Consider the following 20689-nt stretch of genomic DNA (forward strand, 5'->3'; position numbering starts at 1 on the left):
AGCTACAGCCCACCCGTCATGACCCTTAATGGTCGATATCTATACGTACTGTGTTGTACATGTGTTCTGTTCTTTCCACTGACCTAACATTACCACATCTAATTGATTTAATTGACAGCACTTTACAGTTCGACTGAGGGCGGCAGAGGGGTGTTTCTAGTAATAATCCTGCAATTGTGTGCAAGATCAAAATGTAGGAGCCATTATATTACTTTTACAGTATGTTATCTCAGGCAGGTGATGTTCTTCAAAATGTTTTAAAAAACAACACACTTTTGAGGCCACTGTGGGATGTTTCAATACCCATACAAATCATTAAGGAATCCTCTCTGCTTTATATTAACTGAAATGTGTAACATGTTTCTGCAGGTGTGAAGATTCTCCACCTCAACCTGCACGCAAACAGCAGGCACCCGCAGCCAATGGCACAGGTAATACAACACATCACAATGTAACATTACATCCAACTATTATAAAGTTTGATTGAAAGTAAAAAGTAGAGACCAAACAAACCTGCTAAAACAACATTATGCTGCCGCATAAGTTACCTCGTGTCAGTCACATTCTGAGGCATGTATCCTTCACAGATAAAAACTCTCAAATTTTTGATCTTGATGCTAATTTGTGATTTGATTACTGATTTTAATCTCTCTGCTACAGGAAGCTTCCAGTTGTTATTTTAGGCACTTGTCTAAATTTGTAGACCATCTAGGCCAGACCAACCTCATTTGTTTGAGGCAGGACATCAGAATGTGGAGCATAAAGATCTCTTTCTATCTTTTTCTCTCTCTCTCTAGTTTGTAGAGTTGAGAGAATGTGAGTGCACAGGTCTACATAAAACTTTTGTTAAGTAAAATAACAAAAATAAATAAATAATAATAATCTAGAAATTCACTGGAGACTGTAGTTTGTCCTAAAAACAAAATATAAGTGGTCCTGTATAGCTTAGTGGTATAGCATTGCTTTAGCAGTGCAAAAGATCATGGGATTGAATTGAACACAGTGAAAACAGTTAAAAATATGTATACCTTGTAATGCCATGTATCTTAAGTCTCTTAAGATAAAAGCGTCTGCTGAATGCATGAATGTAAATGCGCGCAGCCAATGGGCGTATGAAACAATATCAAGTAGCATTACGGTACAGTGTTCATGGGAAATGTAGGAAGTACTGCCAGAGGGATAAAAGTCAGAGAACAGAGCATTATGTATCATGCATGCAATGTCTCATGCATCATCGGCCAAACTGGCTAGTAAGTTTTTATTAACACCCTCCAAAATGAATTTTAACCCGCATTTGGCAGGTTGGCAGGTATTAATTTAGAACACTGGTAATAAAGCAATAAGCCCCAAGAAGCAGTGGGTGCATTTTATAACAGCTAAGGGGCGTTGTTGCCTTAAACCCCCTTAGCTGTTATAAAATGCACTGTAACCCCACTGCTTTGCGGGGTTTATTGCGTTTATAAAACGGTTACTTCATATGCATAGTAGGGTTTCACAAAATGATTCAACAACAAAAAAAAAAACGTTTCATCCTACCGTCATCTGTTCTCTTATCAGTTATCACCTCTCAAATTTTCAGCCAAAGGTGGAGATAATCCCATTTTTGTGAAGAAGTTTTGTAAGAGATCAGATTCAGAGCTCCATCAAAACTTTACACGTCACGCTTAATCCACCACGGGCATGTTCAATCTCACACCGGTGCGCAACGTTTTGCTACGGTTTCCGGGTTGAACGACATGTTTCCTGGAAACGGTGTGCAACGGAATGCAACAGGTTTTAGAAGCGTTTTCTCTTGTTTGGTGGGTGTGTCAGAAATGTCAGCCCAATCAGCGGCAAGATGTATAAAACCACGCGATAGTAAAGAGACAGCTCTCTCAATGGGTTCAAGTTGGAATGTTGTCTTTCATTCTGGACGGCAAGGTCAGTGACTGTAACATCGAGGGTATTTTACAGTATTAAACACACATTTATAACGATTTCATCAGGCTTCAGAAACATTTAAAAAAGAACACAAAGAATGGCCTCTCAGCTACCGTAGTTGCAACTCTTGCGTCATCACAACAGGGTGTTCAATGCATCACCGTTTCTGTTTAATAAACGTTGTGCAACGTTTTGTCGGGGCTGAACGCAGCCCACAACGCTGTTGTGTCGAGTGAATGCGTCAGTGTTTAAGTTGGGTAAGATTGCCATCTAGTGGATAATAGCGGAAATATCAATTTAAGACAAAAACAACCCAGAGAACATTTTCTCTTTATTGACGAAATGACTCAACAATATTTATTGACATTTATCTGGATATCGCCATTAATTGTGCAATTGTACACAAATTAAAAATATGATTAAAGACTGTGGTGTTTATTTTCATAAATTAGTACGCAGCAACAGTGGCGCAGTGATACTTGTGATGCGGTCTGAACCGTGGGTTTACCGGGGTATTTTATCACGGCTTAGAATGCGTTTCAACCAATCAGAATGAAGAACCAGAACGAGCCGTTTTATAATATGTATTTTAAAATCAAGGTAGAAGGAAATCTCAAATAACCCATCTAACCTACTATAGTGGTTAGGGACAGGTAAGTTTTAATTAAGCAATTTCTTTTATAGCCTAAAAGTTGTGTTTATCTTGGCAGCGTAGTGAAAATACGAAGTGAAGTTTAAATTATATGGGCTATAAATGAGCGAAGCGGAATAGACTTAAGGAATTGCTTATTTGTGGATTTACATGCAACTATTTATGTACTATTAAATGCGTTTAATTTTATTAATTAAGTGGCACCTCACGGTATTATTTGATATTAGGGTTACGTGGCAGTGAAATTTAAAGAGCAAGGGTGGGTTAGTAAGAAAGGAGGGTTACCATAGCTCTCAAATAAAATGTTTATCTATCTGTCTTTTTCTGTCTTCTTTAGACAAACAACAGAAAGAGACGATGTGCTTCCGGGTGCAGAACTGGCTCTATGATCGGTTCGGGGTTTATATTGAGGACTTCCGCTTCCAGCCTGAGGAGAATACGGTTGAGGCTGAGGAGCCTCTAAGTGCTAAAAGGTCAGTTTTGACAGAATCACATATAAGGATGTTGTTCGGTTTATGTTTACACAGCTTCATTATAATTTGTAGGTTTGAATGAACAGTTTCAAATAAAATAAAGTAATTCCATTAATACTGTGTAATGAAGGAAATAAAACACTTAGCTTGGTTTTTATTTGCTAAATTTATTCCCTCTCTAGCACAGTAACTGCATATAGTGCAAACATCTGCCCCCATGTGGTCAGGAGACTATAATGACCTTCTGATGACATTTACATTTAGACATTCAGCAGAAGCTTTTATCCAAAGCAACTTACAGAGATTAGGAAACAATAAAAGCGATGTCACAGGGAGGCAATAGTGCAAAAGGTGCTTATAACAAGATACAAGTTTTCATTATTCCCAAACAATACCTGTTAAGAGAAAAAGAGAGTTAGTGTTGTTTTTTACTGAAATGGGAGAAGAGAAAGAAATGCGGTTAATATCTATGTCAAGTATTTTTGGAAGAAATGGGTTTTTAATTGTCTTTTGAATGTTGCAAGAGATGTGGCTGACTGGATTGCAATAGGAAGGTCATTCCACCAGCAGGGGAAGTGAAGGAAAATGAGCTGGAATGTGATTTAGTGCCCCTTTGGGAAGGTAACTCAAGGTGCCGCTCATTTACTAAACGTAAGGTTTAGCAAATGATTTTCTTCGCAGGACGTCAATATGTCACCAGCAGTCGTGGGGATTACTTTTCTATTGGATATATCTCCTTTACCTTCATACATTCCTACACCCCAATGGGTTGAGAGAATGAGAGTGCACAGGTGTACATAAAACTACATTCCTAAATACAGAAATGTATGAAGGTAAAGCAGAAATATCCAATAGAAAAGTAATGTCCAGGAGTGCTGGTGACATATTGACATCTTGCGAAGAAAATCGATCAGATTTTGTGCGAAATGGCCAAACACATGAACGCAATCTCCTTCTTGTGGTCCATCTCTCAGTGCCACGCCGCCACCTATAGAGCGGGAGTGTAATATGCACATCCTGCTTGACAAATGCTATGCTTTAACGCTAATAATGTATAAAAAAGAATATTCGAATCTCAAAATTGAAAATCAAATGTAAACCCACCTAACGAATACTTAAATATTCTGGTCCAACCTGAGCTATTATTATTTTTATTATCATCATCATCATGGTTTCATATTAACATTCTCAAAAAACCTGCACTTGCAAGTTATGAAAGGCCACTTCAATTGTTGACCAATCCAGTGGCCTGTCATAGGTAAATGAGTAAAAAAATTGGCAAATAAATAAGGAAACTGTTGCCCTGCCCACTGATACAATTGTGCATTAACCGATCTCACATGAAGAATTTCTCCCAACTAGTCTCAGTTTAAAAAAAAGAAAGATTGTTTTGTGAAGGAAACTGGTATGGTCATTGGCTTGCTAGAAAAATAGTAATTGTCCAGTGTATTGCACAAATATAATGGGTGTTAAAAAATGTTACACTGACATTGAAGAGATATTACGAGACCTGAATATCATAGGAATTTGATTGTTGAACATTCAGACTTGGGCCAGTTCTGTCTTGGGCCCACACTAAGTAGAAATACTATGGAAACCACCCAGAACACCCTAACAACTGCTTAGCAACACTTTAACTATCACTCAGATCATCTTAGCAACCACAGCACCCCACCAATAATTCATTTTTGCAAAGGCAGGCACCAGATATAAGAGAAATGTAAAAATCTAGTACTGAAATTATCCGTGTTTTACTCTGCTTTGAACATATTAAACAATCTGAATTTTTTTTTTTACAGATTAACAGAAAATATGCGACGACTGAGTAAGTTGAATTAATATGCACTTGAAACACTTTGTTTCTTTTTTGTTTTAGTTTTTTCATCTTTATATTGAACTTTTTTCTAGAACGTGGTGCCAGACCTGTGACAAATTTCTTAAGGAATCTTTCCGCCTTATCTAACTGGCACTCGGTGTATACGTCAGCAATTGCCTTCATTGTGAGTACTTATGTCAGTTTTCCATCTCAAACCTGGATTTCCTCTTTAAAGGGATAGTTCACCCAAAAATTAAAGTTCTGTAATCATTTTCTCACTCTCATGTTGTTACAAACTTGTATACATTTCTTTGTTCTGATGAACAAAGAAATGTGTATTTATATATATATATATATATATATATATATATATATATATATATATATATATATATATATATATATATATATATATATATATATATTTGTAAACTATCCATTTAAGGAAATTGATTTACTGCTTTATTTTCGTATAACTATCTTGTAAAGCTTATCGTCAGCCCTGTTACCATGACTTTGTATAATAGATAATTCATTACTGACAATTGGAAATGTATAAAAAAAATCAGAAATTTAAAAGTTAATGTATTTTTTATCTAATAAACATCTAAAATAATGACATTAAACTTAATGATATTATAATGCTTAATTTACTGAAGCACTGTCAGTCATATTACCTATCTGAATGGACTTACATATCTGAATGGCATCAAAGTTTATATACATTTTCTGAACACACATTTAAAAGTATTTATGTAGTTTAAGATTGTACAAGGTAATTGCTTTAAGGGCATTTTTACTTGTTTTTACAGGACATGACTGTGATTCTCATGTGTCTTTTTTCACAGATCTATATGAATGCAGCGTGGCATGGCTGGGCCATTCCTTTGTTTTTATTTTTAGCCATTCTGAGGTTGTCATTGAATTTTCTCATCGCCAGGTAAGGCACCCAATTCTGTCTTTGATGCTGTGACTGTCAGGTGTCACATAAAACAAAATAATTGAAGTTTGAAAGTACATTTCATTCAAATTTGTGCTTTTTAAACAGCATGTTTGATATAATGATTATGTTATGTTATAGGATACAGTATGTGTTTCCTTCATCTAGCACTATTTGTCTAATATATATATTTATAAATACTGTATATGTATGTGTATATGTATATATGTAGAAAGTAGAAATGTTCTGAAACATATTTAATTTTAATAAATGAATGAACTAAGATCCCTTTTCTCTGTTTTTATAAAGAGGGTGGAGAATTCAGTGGAGTATTGTGCCTGAAGTTTCAGAACCTGTGGTAGGTGTTTTTCCCCAAAGATAATAATTTAAATTCATGACAATACTGTTTTTTGTGTTTTTAAAAGTGTTTTCCTTTGATTTCCAGGAACCTCCTAAAGAAGACTTGACTGTGTCTGAAAAGTTTCAGTTAGTTCTTGATGTTGCACAAAAAGCGCAGGTGTCAAATTTATTCTCAAACTATACTTTTACTTTGCTTTTATCTTTGTGCTTTTTGAAAGGTCTCTTTTTGGTTTCAAACAAGTCTTATGATATTTGACAGACACCACCAACCCAGAATGTTTCTTTAATGTGTCATTTATTTTTGTGCAGAATCTCTTTGGAAAGATGTCCGATGTTTTAGAGAAAATCAAAAAGTAAGAAGCTCTTTTGACTTGTGCCACATCACATACAGTACAATGAAATGCACTTCAATAAATGTATCTCTGTTTGTGTGTCAGTTTGTTCATGTGGGTTCAGCCTGAGATTACTCAGAAGTTGTACATCGCGCTCTGGGTGGCCTTCATCTCCTCCTGCGTCCTGCCCTACAAGCTAATGGGCTTTATGATTGGTGAGGATCATTACCCATAATCCCACACATGCACATAAACACTTTACACAACAAATAATACATTTCACACACAAACATAGTGCAAGTACTATTAATATCCATACAGTTTCATTAAAATGCTATTCTAATCTACCTAGTAAACCTTCATTAATTGAGATTTTTAATGAGCCTTTTTTCTTATCTCAGGGCAGTAAAATTAAAAAACTAAAAATATGTTTGTTGTAAAATAGTCATTGTTTTGTGTTTCCAGTCACAAAAATGAGTCTCCTTTAAAGGAATAGTCAATTTTCTTAAAAGAAAAATCCAGATAATTTATTCACCACCATGTCATCCAAAATGTTGATGTCTTTCTTTGTTCAGTCGAGAAGAAATTATGTTTTTTGAGGAAAACATTGCAGGATTTTTCTCATTTTAATGGACTTTAATGGACACCACCACTTAACACTTAACTCAACACTTAACAGTTGTTTTTCAACAGAGTTTCAAATGACTATAAACGATCCCAAACGAGGCATAAGGGTCTTATCTAGCGAACGATTTTCATTTTTGACAAGAAAAATAACAAATATACACTTTTAAACCACAATTTCTCGTCTCCTGTGTTTGGGGGTCTGACTGGCTATATTAAAGGAAAACACCACCGTTTTTCAATAATCTACTATGTTCTTACCTCAACTTAGACAAATTAATACATACCTATCTTTTTTTCAATGCGTGCACTTCATCTTTGTACAGCGCGTTGTGAATATGTTAGCATAAGTGCTCTTCCGCAATACAATATAGGTCTTATTTTTTATCCTTTTAAAAAATCACCATTTTATTTTGTGTCACCATACTTACTCGTGTAACTACTCATGTAACATGTAAGTCTGTAAATAGGGAAAACATGGAAGTGTTTGGTGGTTTCTAAATTCATCCCTGTTTGGATCCTAAGGAATGAATGAGGCTAGGCTAAATGCTAACAAATCCATGATGCGCTGTACAAAGATTAAGTGTATGAATAAAGATAGGTATTAATTCTTTGTATAAAAGTTGAGGTAAGAACATAGTAAAATATTGAAAAATGGTGGTGTTCCTTTAAAGACATAAAACCTTAAAACAAAATCACATTTAAGTGTTTAAAGTTTTTTGTGTCATTTCTTTGACAGGGCTTTACGCAGGCATCAAATTCTTTATCATAGACTTTCTGTTTAAGAGCTGTCCGAAACTAAGAGATAAATATGACACGCCGTACATCATGTGGAACAGCCTGCCCACCGACCCACAGCTAAAAGAACGGAACAATGCTACTGTGTCACGACGGGTAAGAGATCAAGTTGAATGTTCACACTTCTGTTTTTTATATTCTACATTGACAGTGAATGGGGGTCTGTCAAGCTCCAAAAATGACAAAAAGGTGACATAAAAGCACTGTAAAATGACAGTATAAGCCAAACTTTAGTTGTGTGAGGTAAAAACTAAAATTTACATTTCACCGCTGTAGCGTTTATGGGATTTCATTCAAGTAGCAATGGTTGATTTATAAACAAGTGATTTCATTAAGGCAAATCTTTTAAAATAAGCAGCAGATCCTCTTAAAGGAATAGTCTACCCTTTTGCCATATTAAACTATGTTATTACCTCAACCTAGACAAATTAATACATACCTACTGTATCTTTTTTCAATGCGTGCACTGTACAGCGTGTTGTGAATGTGTTAGCATTTAGCCTAGCCCCATTCATTCCTATGGTACCAAACAGGGAAGCCACCAAACACTTCCGTGTTTTCCCTATTTAAAGACTGTTACATGAGTAGTTATACCAGTAAGTATGGTGCCACAAAATAAAACATTTTTTTGGTACCATAGGAATGAATGGGGCTAGGCTAAATGCTAACACATTCACAACACAGTGCATGCATTGAAAAAAGATAGGTATGTATTAATTTGTCTAGGTTGAGGTAATAACATAGTTTAATATGGCAAAAGAGTAGACTATTCCTTTAAGTAATTTATGACTTTTATAAATGAAATGTATTTTTTGAAAAAAGATTTTAAAAGAATATTTCTAAAAAATAAATATATAAATCTTAAAGAAATGGCTTTGTCCGACATTTGTCATAATTTGTGAGATGGGTGTCTCTCAGGGTTTCAGTTTTTAAGTTGTTAACAGTTGCACATAATCTGTTGTCTCTTTCTCTCAGCTGTCTGGGTGTGAGAAGGTAGGGATTCTGGTGTGCATTTTACAGCGCCTTGTGTGTGTGTGTGACACCACCAGCTTTCTTTACCTGTGTGTTTGGATATATATAGTAGACACCTGTACACCCGACATGACTTTTGTCTGTGGACAAATGGATCATAATAGACACAATTAGGTTTATAAGTATATTTTATTTTGCATACAGAAAAAGTTTACCTACTTTTAGAATCAGTAAATTTTTTACTGTAGTATTAATTTTATGACAGTTAAGCATGCACAAATCTCATTACCATCATGCAAGAAAGTCACATTCCACATTCTGTAATGTGTACAAAATTATTGTCTACTCTGGACACAATATGTGAGACAACAAAACCCACTATGATGTCCTTACAAATGCATTTTATAATTTAATTTTTCAGTCCTTCCAGTTTTTTTGTGATTGTTGCAGGCAAAATCCTTGATCATGCAGCACATTTTCTTAAAAAATGCAATGGAATGTGCGGGATATTTATGCAATTTTATGCAATGAAATAGCGGGAACTTGCAAAAATTGCAGGAACTTGCAAAAACTACGGGAACTTGCAAAAACTGTTTGCAGCTTTTCAATGATGTTCACGTCACATAATCAAGTCACTTCATAACGTTCCCATGGCAACAGGGGACATGGCTGCGCTTGTGTGAAATAAATGCAACATTTTTCAACTTTCTGCAATAAATAAAATTTGCAATTTATGCTGCGAAAGTGTACATTTTTCTGGAGGGACTGATTTATTAAACAGCATTACAGTAATCAGAAAAAGTTTTTTTGCATTATGGTATGGGAAAATATACTTAACTGTTATCAAAATCACTTATATATAGTATAATTATGCTGTTATATGTGCCATTTTAGATCCATTTTCACAGACAACATAGAGAGAGAGAGAGAGAGAGAGAGAGAGAGAGAGAGAGAGAGAGAGAGAGAGAGAGTGAGAGTGTATTTACCAGAGGTATAATTTGGGCTCAGTACAGTTATAAATAATGTATTAGATTATTAGAGCTATAAATAATTGAGTTCCCACCTTTAGTACACTCTGGATAAATGACTTTGTGTTTTAGAAGTTACAAAGGGAAAAAACCTACAGTAGTTTTAGACCTTGGTCTGAAGCAAGTTTATATGGAAAAACTATGGATCTAAAAAATGAATATTGAATCATGAAATCTGCATCAGTAATAATCAGTAGCATGACCTGTAACCTGCACTCAATACTGTTACAATATTGACTAACTTATTATATGCAAATGTCTCGAAAAACCAACTCATACACATGAACTTGCAACTACTAAAAACACTAACTATTTCATGTTTACTGTTATAGTTTTGATGGGAAAAGCTGCCTTAAGGTTAATATTACAGGAAAGGGTCAGCTGATATTTTTAGGCTGCTGTAGATTTAAAGTTTCTTCTCTTTGTGTTCAGATACAGCCAGTTGTATCACGGAGCAGTTTAGCCACCGTCCCAGCTGGAGTGACCAGAGAAGAGGAAAGCAGCCGTTCACACAACACAAAGAAAGGAGCATTTCACGAGATCTTTAACCTGCCGGAGAGCGAGAGACCTCTACCTGGTGAGCGCTCTCTGTCTGATCAACAAGAATTTCAACCACTGGAAAATGTAAGGATTGGTTATGATTTGAATGTTCTTTATAACAGTATGTGAGAATGGATGGAGATGCTGTCTGATAAACAGAGACAGGAAGATGCCAACTGACTACATTCGCAACGGGATGCTCTACGTCACTGAGAAGTAAGAAACTTATTGTTGTGTACTTAACATTGGATAGTTGAGCATTGCAAGATGTCTTCAGATAAATAATTATTATGCCATAATTTAATGTCATTATATACACACAAGTATATACAATGAGTCAACGACAATCCAGTGTTTCGTCAAGTCCATTAATTCAATCAATTGTTTTTCATCTGTTAGCTACCTGTGTTTTGAGAGCTCCAGCTCGAGATCAGGTTCTTCAAAGAAAAACAAAGTCATCAAACTGGTGGACATCACAGATATTCAAAAGGTATCTTAATTCACAGACTTCAGCACTGCAGTAGTAAATTTGACCTTTCAACTGATAAAAAAATGCTTGCATTTACTCCAGTAATTGGTTAATCGTTTTATTCAAAAACTCCTCTTTAAATTCATCAAATTGTTCGAGCTCAGCATCTGATGGCCCATCTGAGGTCCCACACTTTTATAGCAAAATTGTGTAAAATCAATTTGATTACCGTATTTTCCGGACTATAAGTCGCTCCGGAGTATTAGATATTTATCGAATTTAACATAATTTATCCCAAAATTACTATATTAATCCCAATATTAATTTTGGTCAGTATCACCCAGCCCTGCTTAATGACCCTTGAAGATCCAGATAAAGTATTTTTTGGGATTTACTGTTTTCAACATAAGATCATCATACATAATGTAAAGAACATGCTACTGTATAAAATAAAATAAAATAAAGCCTTGATATCGTTAATATCGATTGAGTAAGGTCATGTTTAAGATTGAAATCAATGTAAAAACCATTGATTAATATCAAACTTTGATGTTCCTAATCTCATAATTAGATCATGAGACTTTAGCCTTAATTTCACAGAAAGAGTCACAAATTCTCAGTTTAGGTTTATAGATGAAGGAATTCACTTTTTTTATTATAAATGTTCTGTGGAATTTTTTAAAGACTAATCGTCTTTAGAATGAGGACAGAGGATGTCTGTACAGTACATTAATAATTTATGTATAAGTATTATACAGTTTATTTATTTTTACCTACAAATGCTAATAAGATCACATTGTACATTTCCCTGTTTTATCGTATTCTACTTTTACAATAACTGCTGCTTTTCGTTTTCTATAGTACAAGGTTTTATCAGTTTTGCCTGGATCTGGAATGGGCATCTCTATCGCCACGCCATCAACACAAAAGGTAATGAAACGTTGTGCTTTCAGAAGCATCATTAAACAGTTAGTGTTTGTTTGTAAATGAGAAAAGTATGATGGTAAACTGCTTTGTCTTGTTCTCATAGCCACTAGTCTTTGGTGCCATGATTCACAGAGACGAGGCCTTTGAAACGATTTTTACCCAGTACATGAAGATCATGACCACAGCCAATCCTGAGACGTAAATCACGTGTGGAGGACGTTTCATTTGGACGGGACCAATATCTGACAGGCAGGAGCTCGAGTAAGAGCATACAGTACATTCCTGTGACATGGACACTTCCTCCTGAAGGGATGTGGCCAGCTTCGCATCATGTGACTGTCACAGTTTTTGGCTTGAGCGCACTGAATAGTTTACAGACTTTGCGTTATGTACTTTCTCCCTGTGATTCCTGTTTTCACACCATCGTTTTATCCTGGTAGATGTTACAGGAGTGTTTTGTTAAGGAAATTTAAGATGCTTGTACTGTACAGGACAGTCCGTGACATTTCAAAAACACTTTTTAAAGCAGTATTTCCGTCTAGTTTTTTAGATAAATATCTAAACATCTTTAAAGTATGATTATTTTACTTGAGAAGCAAACTTGTATCTTGAATGACATTTATTATTCTTACCTTATACATTTTCAAGTTATTGAGTTATTGCTTAAAACAAGTAAAAAAAACAGATTTTCAAGATATATTGATTATAAAATGTAATGTTTTACCCATTTTTGCTTATCAAGTAAATATCTTATTTTAACAATCAAAATATTTAGAGATATTTAGATATTTTTTCAGGAATTTTTTTTTTTTTGCAGTAAATGCATCAAAGTGTTCAATTACAGTGGTTTGCAGTAACAAAGTCTTTATGACCTGAGATTTATGTATTAAGGAAAGAAGAAGGCAGCCTGTGTGTAAAGAAAACACAACTGTCAACATACATAAATGTATAACTTAAGATCAAAGCATCTGGTAAATGTGATTTTCATCATTGATTTGTTCTTTTGTGACCAAATTTTGTATGTTTGACTATGTGACTATAAATTACATTTGAGAGCTTCGACAGAGAAACATCTGGGAAAGATGTTTTGTGATAAAAATTGTCATTTGTGATGTACTGTAAGCGACAGTTGGCAGTGCAATGTGAGCCCAGTTACTGTAAGTCAGTAACTAAAGTAATTTTAGCATATTAACAGGGATTTGCAGAAGCTACCTGAAGAGAAGGTAATGTTTCAGCAATCATTTTTACTATTTTATGTTGGTAAAACTTCTAAAAAGGTATACATTTGTTAAAATTAGTTAATGTATTAGCTAACATAAACTGACAATCAGGCCAAGCAATATAACTTCCCAGTATCAGGAGAGAGATCACATGACCTTCACTGTTTGCACTCTCATTGGTCACCATAATGTTTTGTACTCATTTGTGCAAGTTCAACTTAAGTTGAGTTTATATATGGTCGCTTTTTTGCTGCAAATCACTGTAAATCTCTTATAAGACTGACAAAGAAAAGCCTTTTTACATGTGTTTACGTTGTTGCTGTATGTCCACAAAACACACAAACTTAGATAATCTCATCTTTCCAAGTGTGCTTCATGTGGTTTTGAACAGAATATTTTTTTCCCAAGTTTTGTTCTATGGGAAAGTGAAGTTTCAAACAGTGGTGACTTCTCTTCCGAGGGGAAGAGAATTTAAAATATGTGTTCTTTGCGTTATGTGAACCATGTGCATCATGCGTCTTGTCAAAATACATGCCTGTTGCACATGCGTCGAAACAAAAAGTTGGCAAATGTTGGCAAAATACTCACAAGACACCAATTTAGTAAACTCTGACTAGACTTGAGATTAACTCTTTCACTGCCATTGACGAGATATCTCGTCAATTAAGAGAAAATGCTTCCCCGCCAATGACGAGATTTTCCGTCTTTCCGCAATACCGTTTATACTATTATCCACCAGGTGGCGCAATTCCGCAACTTATACTTAAAGATCACTCTGCATCTGATCTCTATCAAAAGTCCTTCGCAAAAATGGAATCTCAGCTTTTTGCTCAATATTGGGTGTTTTTGAAGAAACCTACCCATGTTTGAGAGGTGATTACAAGAGAACTAATGAAGGTAGGATGAAACGTTTTTTTGTTTGAAAGCAGAGGGTCTGTTCTTTCATCTGATATATTGTTTTTTATATATTTAAAGAAGAACATTTTCTGGAAGGCATTAAACTTTTGTGAAAATCATGAAAAATGCTGGCACTGGCTGGCAACTTTTTTTTTAAATGCTGGCGGGGAAAGAGTTAAGCGAGTGTCTGGAAATGCAAGCGTCACTTTTATCATAAACCCTCCAGATGCGTGTGCGGCATGCACTTTTTTTGACAAGAAGCATGATGCAATTGGTTCACATGACGTGGCAAACACAAATTTTGAATTGAGGAACCACACACAAGAAGGGCTACATATATGTTGTGACGAGCTTCGCAAGTCACCGACCACCACTGGTGGTTTTAAATGGTTTAAAATACCTTTCCTAACTAAGTCGTGGCAGCCAACTGAGTTGTGTAATTCAAATAATCTGATTTAAAAACACTGTTTAGATATAAAGGTGTAAACCACAGAGCATTTTTACCAGGTATTTTATCAATAAATAATCAGATACATTTACATGCAGGCAGTATATCAGACAATTGAGTCATATGGTAAACTTAAACCGTATGTGGCAATGCTTATGCCACTTTAAACTACAATAAGCTACAGTCAGTTAACAAGTTAACAGTATAAAATACGGCAGTATAAACTTTTTTTTGAAAACCATCTTTGGGTGAATCTTACAAAGAAATGTTGGTAACTCTTTACAATAAGGTTGAATTGGTTAACATTAGTTAATGCATTAGCTAACAAGACATACTAGCATGTTCATTTACTAATACATTTTTCAAATCAAAAGTTGTAGTTTTTAGTAATGCACCATGAACTAACATGAACATTAACAAAGGTTATTAAATGAGCTTACTAATTTTTTAGTTGATGTTAGCTTATGCATTTACTGTGTTAACAAATACAAACTTATAGTTAAGTGTGACTGAAATGTCTTTATACAAATGTATTTTAATCATCAGTGGCACTGTAGCACTAATAGCCTTGAGTTATAAATGGTTTAGACTGGAAAATTTAAGATCTCTGCTCTTTGGGTATAGAGGACTACACTTTGTAATGATGCAATTTAGCATAATTAAAGTAGATAAACTAATCTGAAACATTCCAAAGATAATCGTTTCATGGAAAAAAAATGCGTTTTGACTTCCATACAACTGTTAGAAACTGTTGTCTGTATTTTACAGTACCAAACGTCCTTATGAGCTTTGGAGGTGACCCTGTATAGATATTGCTAAGTGAGCTGCTGCGCTCTAGGATTGCACTAATGAAGCACCGAATGTATCAGAACCTGTAGTTTTGCCAAATGTTGTTTCTTTATAATCATTTTCTTCTTTAATGTTGTCTCAAGCTGTGATGTTTACATAAAGGCTGGGTCTATTAAGCCAGTTGGATCCCTGCTAAACCTCCCGGCCCAGGGGTGTGAAAACTGCAAATATATTTTAAAAGGGTTGCTGTGAATTTTTGGGGTAAACTCAAAAATTCCAGTGACTATTTGCTCACCTGCCTTTATGGTATTGGGCACAAGTGCTCTTACAAAGAGCAAATGCTTTATGAACTAATTGAGAGTACACAGCAAAATCACTGGTGTTAAAATAACACCCAGGGTGTCAAATTTAACACTGGAAAAGTGTGTATATGTGTCCACACTACACTGTGTTAATTTAGTCAAAAGTGTAGTGTTAATTTAACAACACTCATTATATGTTAATTTAACACTCAATATTGTTAAATTTTACACTTTGTTCAACACTATTCATTGTTGTTTCCACACTACACTGGTGTTGGCACAGAAATACAGTGTTAAAAATTAACACTCCTAATTTAAGGTCAACACCAGTGTAATGTGAATTCAACAATGTTAAGTGTTAAAATACTGATTAATAGCCACTTTTGTTGCTAATGGGTTGTTTCTATAAAAGACAAATGACAAGAAATATTGCAAAACCTCTTTTTATTAAAGTACATCACATTTAATATTTACATTGATACACACAACACTGCATTTAACACTGCTTATTTAAATACCTCAGCTACAATTAGAAACAGAATACAGTATGGAATAATGAAAGTTATCTTATACCACAGCGCAGTGACATGAAAACCACTTATTATAAGGTCTTTAATATATCAAATGAGAGTTTAAAAAAAATTAGCTACCCTACTCAAAACTTGAACATTAAAATACACTGCAATTACCTTACTGGCAGGCAGAAATGCTTATCCTTCACAATACTAAAGATTTTTCCATAACAAAACAGACATTTCAATTCAAAAGACGTTTCATTTTTCTTAAATACGTTCCAACCTGGTATTTAGTTCTGTAGTTGTTTTACTCATGATGTAGTGGAAGGCTGCATCAGTGGTCTTCATCATGCAGGGAATGGCTTTTTGGTCCAGAATGATGCAAAAATTCTGGATGCAACTTCTGTTCCCAACGCAGTGCAGGCAGGGTTGTGCTGATTCATTCCCCTCAAAGCATGGATTGATGCTCATCACCTAAGTGTTTTAAAAGAGTGTATTTGATGAATGTATTTGACGTGTATTTATGAACTTGTATGCATTTACATGGGGTGAACAATGCAAGCAAACTAACTGCTGAATAAATAACTAGAACAAAATACCAAAAAAACTTACAGCACAATCAGTAGCTTCAGTTGCACATTGACCCTCTTTCTTCTTTCTTCTTTCACAAATGAAGGCAAGAGGTGAATGAGCCAGGGAAGAGCTGCCACATCACTGTCCCGTCCTAGCAAAACAGAATTTAAACACCATGAGTATACAGTTAAACTTTAAAACCGTAAAAGTAGCAAACCCATGTACACTTACCATATTTAAAGGGGGGGTTTAATGGTATTTCAAGCATTCTGACTTATTAACACAGTTATAGAGTTGTTTCCTCATGCTAAATGTAGGCAAAGTGTCAAAAATGCAGTTGGGCGTGTTTCAGAGTATTTCTGTGCCGAATGCACTTCGCCAGGGTTCGTACAAGTTTCGGCTAATTTTTTTCGATTACGGTTCTAACTGACGTTTCAGGGGTTTTCGATACGTATCACTTCTTTATATGGGCTTCCGCCGGAAAACTTCCCCTGGAAAACCCCGCCCAGCCGTCAGTCAGCGGGAGACGCTAGAGCTTGCTAACAGCTTATCACGCCACTCAGCTTTGTTTAATTTCAAAAGTCAACAATGGCACAACAAGAAGTGTGTTTTTGGATGTAAGGAGAAGACATCCAGCCTTATGGAAACAATGGATATAGTTTATTATCCGGATTAGCAGCGGAGTTTTGCGTGTGTGTGTTTGATGCGGTGGATTTTCATGACGAGTTACACGCGGTAAGTAAGACTTCTGTATTATGTTGGAAATAGGCGCGTGTATATTATATAAATGACACGAACATGTAGTGAATCATAAGTTAAAACAGTGTTGTATAGTGTTGCATGACTCGTACTCGCTCCTCCCGTGTTATAACTCCTCCTTCTTCATTTTTTCGTACGTTATCGGAAAGATTCGGTAAAGCTAATCTTTCTTTTATAAATCTGATTAAACTAAAGACTCTTCAGAGATATAAAGGATGTCATACTACTCCATAGGTACTCCAGATTAATATCAGAAATGCAGAAACAGCGTGTGTTACGTGAGCTTTAAACTCCTGTTGACCAGACAGAGGGTCATCCATATTGTTGTATGTTGGCTATTTTGCAATACATCACCTCAGCATATTTCTGCAGATTTTCAAAGACAAAAAGAGTCAAGAAAATACCAAAAAGGGTGCAGTTTTAACCGTTATTTGAATCAAAATCATCTCAGTATAATAAATCATGTTAGAGACAGTGTACAGTACAAATGTACTGTGTGTACTCACATAACTAGTTGGTAAGCTCTTATCCTCCAAACTGGGTTAAGGAATAACAGTTCCAGAATTCATGGGTATGCCGTATTCAAATATAGTCTGGTAGGGTCCTATCACAAAAATGACAATAAAGACTCTGAAAACTCAACATTCTTTTTATATTAAAAACAGCACTCAAGACAATATGAATCTTCATTTATACATTTTCAAAATAGTAATCAATTTGATTGCTATTTAATATGACATCAATAGCAAAACGATGTATGAGAAGATAATATATTTTTATTAAAGTTGGCAGCAGGTCATGTGAGTTTCTTTCCAGATTAATAATAATAATAATATGTACAAAACTACATATACTAAAAAGATTGGTTAACTGTTCAGTTATGTCAAATAAAATGATTTATATGTATAAGTATATAAATTTACCTTCTGTAATGAATTTATATAAGTATTAGCAGTCGTTTCTCATTGGAAGTCATCCATGTCAGGTCTTCTTTAATAAACTGCCCTAAAAACAGCATCTCTTCTGAATGATTTGAAGCACTCAGTGTGAACTTTCACCAAACTAGCAATGACAGAAAAAAACAAATGTTCGCCATACACGTTTTACACTTTCGTATGTATTTGCCATTTGCATCTGTCTGACATCTAGCGCCACGAAAAGCTTACAACACACAATGCATCCAATCTGTGCATACAAATGATGATATATTGTGAGGTTTTGGTCAAATTAATTGTTGGTTTGGCGATATTTCCCCTGTATGCATACATCTTAGAAAAACACATGACGATGCGGTTGCGGTTTTCTCCGTGTTTTTCAGTAATTTGAATAATTAACCGATATCCGTGCACTCACGTGCATGTAAACGACCTCGTTAACTCACGGTATCTAGCCTATATGATTACCTTATAACGAGCATCATATGGTGAATAAACGAGCTTTCATTTAACTTAATTTCATACCTTCAATTTGTAGTGCATGTCGCGTTTTATCATGGTTCAATTCTTTCGTTCATATCTCCTGTTAATATTATCCTTCTTGGTTTTAAACTTTTAGCTAGCAGTTTAACTTTATGCTAAACTAACAAGAGAACAACGTAACACAAGGTAGCTCTGATTAAACTGAACCAAATAACGAACAAAGGGGAAATAAAATGGGAAAAATATCTTATTTAGGTTTTTTGGCATATGGCTGCGTAGAGTCAGACAGAGAAATAACAGTTTAATTTAGCTAAACCATGTGAATATTATGAGACTGATTTACCTGATCTCTTCAGTCCTCCTGTGAAAGAAAATGGCGGTAAAATCCCTGACAGGATATGTTTAGTGGAGGCGTGGCTTGATTTACACCGCTCAGAGTGAAATCTGATAACACCCTTGTTTAACACTGACACTGTCGTGAATATAACACTGGCCTAGCAATGGCAGTGTTATTTTATTACCAGATAGTGTTAAAACAGCATCAACACTGTGTATTTAACACCATCCCTGAAAATTTAACACTGGTGATTTTGCTGTGTATATTGATACAGTGCATGGGTGAATCTCACAAAGCCTGTAACAAACCAAAATCAAAAAGTATTTGTTGTAATGCCTTAAATTTATTTGTGTTTTAGGTTTATATGAAGTTTTAAACGTGTGGTCGGAAATGTACTAAATTGTCACCACATCAAATATTTGAATATTAAATCCATAAATTCATATATGTATAAATATTTTTTGATTTTGGGATGAAATGTGACACCCTTCTTTGTAAGAATTACCCAGACAATAATACCAAAACTCTAAAAACAAAATATGAAAACCCATTATTATGTTTGTGTAGAAGGTCAGGGTGGCATTTTTATGTGGCACTAGATAATAAATATGTATTAACTATATCTGTGTAAAATGTTGGGTTATTTTACAAAATAACTGATAGGTAATCTAACAATTGTAAATGAATTATTATTTGTCCTCGTTTTTCTCTAGTGTTTTAAAGATAAATAAAAAGGATTTTATATACATAAATAGCATAAAATAAGTTATGTTTAATTTTTAAGAGAACCACGTACTGAATATATCTTAGTTTGTTAGTTTTCTAATGTCTGTTCATTGGTTCATAAATTGAAACCCCCCTCAGTTTACACAATCATCCTGTTAAAAAGTTTATATACCCCTGACTCTTAATGTGTTGTGTTACTTTACTGAGCATCAATAAATGTTTGTATCTTTTGTAATAGTATGAGTTTCACAAATGCCTTCAGTGTGAAATAATGAATCTCAGAATCATACAATCAATGTTGGAAAGGAGTCAAATATGCAGACGATGCTGAAAAATCTGTCTAATATTGTGTATGTCCGCCTTTTGCCACCAAAACAGCCCTGACCCATCGAGACATGGCCTCCACTAGACCTTTCTATCAGAATCAGCATTTAGTTTTTCAGCAAATCACTTGTCCTCAAAGTTGATGTGTTAGAAGCAGGAAATATGGCCAATCGTAAGTGTTTGAGCGACTTTACGCAAAAACAATACCTTACACCAGGGGCGTCAGTTTGTGTTGAAAAGTGGTGGGGAAAAAGATCAGATGAAAAAACATTACAGCAGGACAGGAAAAATCTTGAATAATGGCGCATCAAAAATGGGCATAGCGTAGGCCAGTCAACAACACAAAAATACTCAGCATAACACCCTCAAAAATGTCGACCGCACATGTAACAGTCCCTGCAACACCAGCTCAACCGAACAGTGCCAAAGCACCATACTGTAGAAAACAGCAGTGCATTAATTCAATGACTACAATGAAATTCATAAAAGAAAACACACCATAAGCACAATAAGTGCAACATATGTGACCC

At 35.0% G+C, this 20689-nt stretch overlaps 1 protein-coding gene and 1 long non-coding RNA gene across 4 annotated transcripts in view; one reads left to right on the forward strand and one right to left on the reverse strand.

Moving 5' to 3' along the window:
• gramd4a (GRAM domain containing 4a) overlaps positions 1-15594 on the forward strand; it is a 57841-nt gene extending 42247 nt beyond the window's left edge. The window contains exons 5-20 of one of the 3 annotated variants that reach the window (XM_065274636.2): positions 370-431; positions 2910-3045; positions 4845-4870; positions 4954-5045; positions 5710-5801; positions 6111-6159; positions 6247-6318; positions 6471-6514; positions 6599-6708; positions 7857-8011; positions 8891-8908; positions 10348-10492; positions 10578-10671; positions 10855-10945; positions 11786-11854; positions 11955-15593. In XM_065274636.2, coding sequence (XP_065130708.1) covers positions 370-431; positions 2910-3045; positions 4845-4870; positions 4954-5045; positions 5710-5801; positions 6111-6159; positions 6247-6318; positions 6471-6514; positions 6599-6708; positions 7857-8011; positions 8891-8908; positions 10348-10492; positions 10578-10671; positions 10855-10945; positions 11786-11854; positions 11955-12053 — 1354 coding nt within the window. In that variant the 3' untranslated portion in view covers positions 12054-15593. Of the gene's footprint in view, positions 1-369; positions 432-2909; positions 3046-4844; positions 4871-4953; positions 5046-5709; positions 5802-6110; positions 6160-6246; positions 6319-6470; positions 6515-6598; positions 6709-7856; positions 8012-8890; positions 8909-10347; positions 10493-10577; positions 10672-10854; positions 10946-11785; positions 11855-11954 lie in introns of all 3 variants that reach the window. The other 2 variants (XM_065274638.2, XM_065274637.2) reach the window with 2 other exon arrangements.
• On the reverse strand, positions 12673-20122 carry LOC135760589 (uncharacterized). Its single transcript, XR_012336252.1, has 4 exons — positions 18278-20122; positions 17861-17958; positions 16635-17720; positions 12673-16496 (listed from the first exon to the last, which is right to left on the reverse strand). It is a non-coding gene; the product is annotated as an uncharacterized lncRNA (long non-coding RNA).
• Positions 20123-20689: the final 567 nt, after the last annotated feature.

This window comes from Paramisgurnus dabryanus, chromosome 1 (genome assembly GCF_030506205.2).
Source record: "Paramisgurnus dabryanus chromosome 1, PD_genome_1.1, whole genome shotgun sequence".
Classification (NCBI taxonomy): domain Eukaryota; kingdom Metazoa; phylum Chordata; class Actinopteri; order Cypriniformes; family Cobitidae; genus Paramisgurnus; species Paramisgurnus dabryanus.